A 3,603-nucleotide genomic window follows, 5' to 3' on the forward strand; every position below is an offset into this window, starting at 1 on the left:
ATGAAAGCTTAGTACAGTATCAATGATGTCCTTAAGCATCACCCTCACATCTTTCATCCCCAATATTTCCCTTAACCATTTTTTAACAGCTCAAGGTCACTAAACACTGTAGAAATACAGTAACTGTACACTGATTGAGAGTGATGAAGCATACAGGCAGAAATGGAGTCACTACCCAGTCTGAGATCAGCCAGCAAGAGATAGGATGTGGTTTCAGAAACACAAGCCATTCGACAGCTGCAAACTAAACTACACACACACACACACACACACACACAAATGCATCTGTATGTACTGCTTTTGGGGCCACTCACATGTGGGTCATGATCTTATGAAGGAAGACCCCATCCACTAACTCCATGAACATGGAGAGCTTGTCGTCGGAGTTAGAACCCAGCGGCCCAAAGGTCTTCACCTGTAGAAAAGAGCAGAACTTAACTATGGCTACACCAACAGGGCAAAAGCATGAGAATAAACACTACAGTATATGCCCTTTTGCTGTCACTCAACATCTCCAAACAGAGCAGTGTTTTCAATTTTGCACCGAGACCTTGTGTAAAGCAGTTTGCTGATATGCAAGATGGTAAAATATTACACAGAAACAAAGGCTGGAGGCTGAGGAGAGAACGCAGTAGGACAGCCAGCCAAACAGGATGTAGTGCCACGGTGAAGGGGTCGTGGGAAGTTCCGCAGGTTTCATCAAACTATTTCAGCAGTATGACCATCTCCTCATGAGTACACACACACCGTGCTCTGTACACTATAGCTCAGCTCGGTGTAATGTAAGCGTCGGATGGTTCAAGGGGTTTTTTTTCAGGATAGATAAGACTTCTCCTCTCCACTCTCAGGTACTAAAATGCACCTTTTGTTCTCGCTGGAGTGGTACTATTATATTTTGTACCTTTATGTACATTTCACCTCAAAATCTGGATATAGTGTATCTTTTTAAAAGATACTGATTTAAGAAACATAAACATAATAAATTTCCTATTTCGAGTACACTACCTGCACTTTTCTAGGTAAAAGATACATACTAAACATACAAAAGATGGACTCTTGAGCATACAACCCCAATAAGGAAGGGTCCAGTTTAGTACCTTTTTTCCTGAGTGTGTTACAAAAACACACTGTTGAAGGTTTCTACAGAGAAACTTTAAGGATCCCCCCACAGAGACAAAATAACTGAAGTGTTCATAACTCAGATGTGCATTAATGTTAACAAAAAGGTTTGCAGTTTAATTTTTTTTACAACTGTCCGTTTCTTTTATTTAGTGTGATTTTACATGTTATAAAAAAAGTCCAGAGAATAACCGCAGTGTACTTTGGTAATAAATGCCTCTTTAAGGAGAAAAAAAAAATCTCACACAAGTGATCATTTCATATGTGATCATGTCAGTAATAAGTGATCACATGAAAATAAACCATGTGAAGGTGAATTTCTGTATGTTATGCCCTGAGGATGCACATGTGAACTCTAGTAAACATAAATAACATGTGATCACATATGAAAAAGAAATAACCACATGTGAAAATAAACTAATGATGTGGGTGAAAAAATAAAAGCACATGCACCACATGTGAGAAAATGTATAAAACATAACATGTGGTACAGTTAGGATAGTAAAACCAGTAAGAGTTGCAGGATGGTTTTAAATGTTTGAAAGGTATAATATGAAAATAGATTAGAGGATTAGTGTTCCTGGTGTCTGGTTTAGGTTGTACCTGCAGGAACACTAATGCAGAGCAGCACAAAGGTCTATTCTGAAAATAACACACCCAGCAGCAGGTGCTGTGTTTTCCTCCATGTTCCACCCTCCTTCTGTTCACTCACTTACCCAAACCACCAGCGGGGACTCCATGAAGTTCGCCATCAGCTCAGACACAGTTACATCCATTTTGAGAAACAGAAATAAAAAAAAAAGCGTTTATACCACTCAGTTCTCTACCACATTCCCTAAACTCCACACTGCAGCCCAGAGCAGCACCGCAACACCGTGGCGTGCAAAATGAAACCAAACTTCACAATGTGAAACATTTCTATCCTTCACGCGCCACAAAGATGCGCGTGAAAAAAAAGCACGTGCGGCGTAGAAATAAAACACCAAGGTACTTTCCAGGAGCTAGAAAGCGGCGCTGGTAGATGTTGCGTGATAAACATTCACAGCACCATTTCCTCCTGAGACATGATCAATGAGCGGGGGTCCTGAACAAAGTCAGCATACAAGAGCTCCGAACAGATAATAAACCCAAAAAACAAACAAAAAAACCAACAAATCAGGAACAATCTAAAAATCCTAATCCGCAATCCAAACCCGGAATCTCATAACATCATAAGGGGGAAAAAAAAAGTTATGGCCTGCAGTGTTGTAAACGAATAAAGTTCACCTCCTGCCCACACGCTTCACTTGCGTTACTTTGTTGCCGAGCATTCAACCTGTGTTAAGCATGAATACTGAGGCACTATGACATCCCAATCAAAGAGCCAATCAGAAATAAGTCACCGCCTCGAGATTGAGAGAAATAGCCAATGAATGAACCCGGGAGGCGTAAATGACGTAACTAACAGGCCAAACGGAATCGCAGGTTACTCAAGTGCCTTTTAGCTCAATAGCACCCTCTGCTAGCCTCTATTATGTCTCACACCTGATTAAAATGAGTTAAGCAATAAATGAAACTTTACTTCAGACGTTTCCAGAGCTGTTCACACACCTTGTAAATTTAAAAAATGCAAAACCTACACTCTCAGAGAGAAAAAAAAGAGTACTAAATTGTACCATTCGTTGTGACTGGGGTGATACAGCTTTAGCATGTAGCTCCTACCTAGAAATGTGCAAATAGAGTACTTTTTATCCAAAAAGTTAATTACAGGCTAATTATGTACCTTAAATCTTTTTAAAGGTAAACAATGACTACATTTCCACACAAGGATAAATAGTAAAAGGTACAAAAGGTAAGGGTGCTACCCCAGCAACAAGGAGCTTTATAGTTTAGTACCCTTTTCTGAGAGTGTACTATTTAATGGAAAGTATCCATGAAGTAGTAGTGACTATTAGTGAGAGTTTGTGCTGCACTTTATTTTACTGTGTCTAGCAGTCCATCAATTATATAGCTTATTATTATATGTTAATTTTCTTCATAGCTAGCTTTCTGTTTACTGTATCTGCAGTGCCCACATAAGAGGAAAGAAATAAAAGTAGAAAAGGTAGATCAGTGAATGACATACATATGGTTCACACAATATATCTTCTAGTACTCTAGTGTTTGAACAGTTTATTTAAAATGACAGGCTTTCTTATGGTGTTTCCCCAGGATTAAAAACAAATATCAGGACTGTGTTGAAACTAAACTAGCCAGATGATGTATGGGAGATATTGTTCTACAGGTTTACATTACACTAAGGTATTATTTGCTACCACTGCGATACCTCTGCCCTGCACATGTTGTTCCTGCTCTAACACACCCACATCAACTCAGAAAAGGTCTGTTAACTTAGCCGATTAGTTGGAGCAGGTGTATTAGGGCATGGAAATCAACAAAACAACAAAACAAAGCATTAAGAGGTGCTGATGGAAATACACATGTAAAAAGAGACATTTAAAACAA

General features: G+C 39.2%; 1 protein-coding gene across 1 annotated transcript in view; it reads right to left on the reverse strand.

The window, feature by feature from the left end:
- The window catches only part of ccdc88c (coiled-coil domain containing 88C), a 54,899-nt gene extending 51,795 nt beyond the window's left edge, over positions 1-3,104 (reverse strand). The window contains exons 1-2 of the mRNA XM_053237288.1: positions 1,836-3,104; positions 315-415 (exon numbers count right to left, since the gene is read on the reverse strand). Coding sequence (XP_053093263.1) covers positions 315-415; positions 1,836-1,895 — 161 coding nt within the window. The 5' untranslated portion in view covers positions 1,896-3,104. The remainder of the gene's footprint in view (positions 1-314; positions 416-1,835) is intronic.
- Between the last annotated feature and the right edge of the window lie 499 nt (positions 3,105-3,603).

The sequence above is a fragment of the Pangasianodon hypophthalmus genome, chromosome 10 (assembly GCF_027358585.1).
Source record: "Pangasianodon hypophthalmus isolate fPanHyp1 chromosome 10, fPanHyp1.pri, whole genome shotgun sequence".
NCBI classification, from domain to species: Eukaryota; Metazoa; Chordata; class Actinopteri; order Siluriformes; family Pangasiidae; genus Pangasianodon; species Pangasianodon hypophthalmus.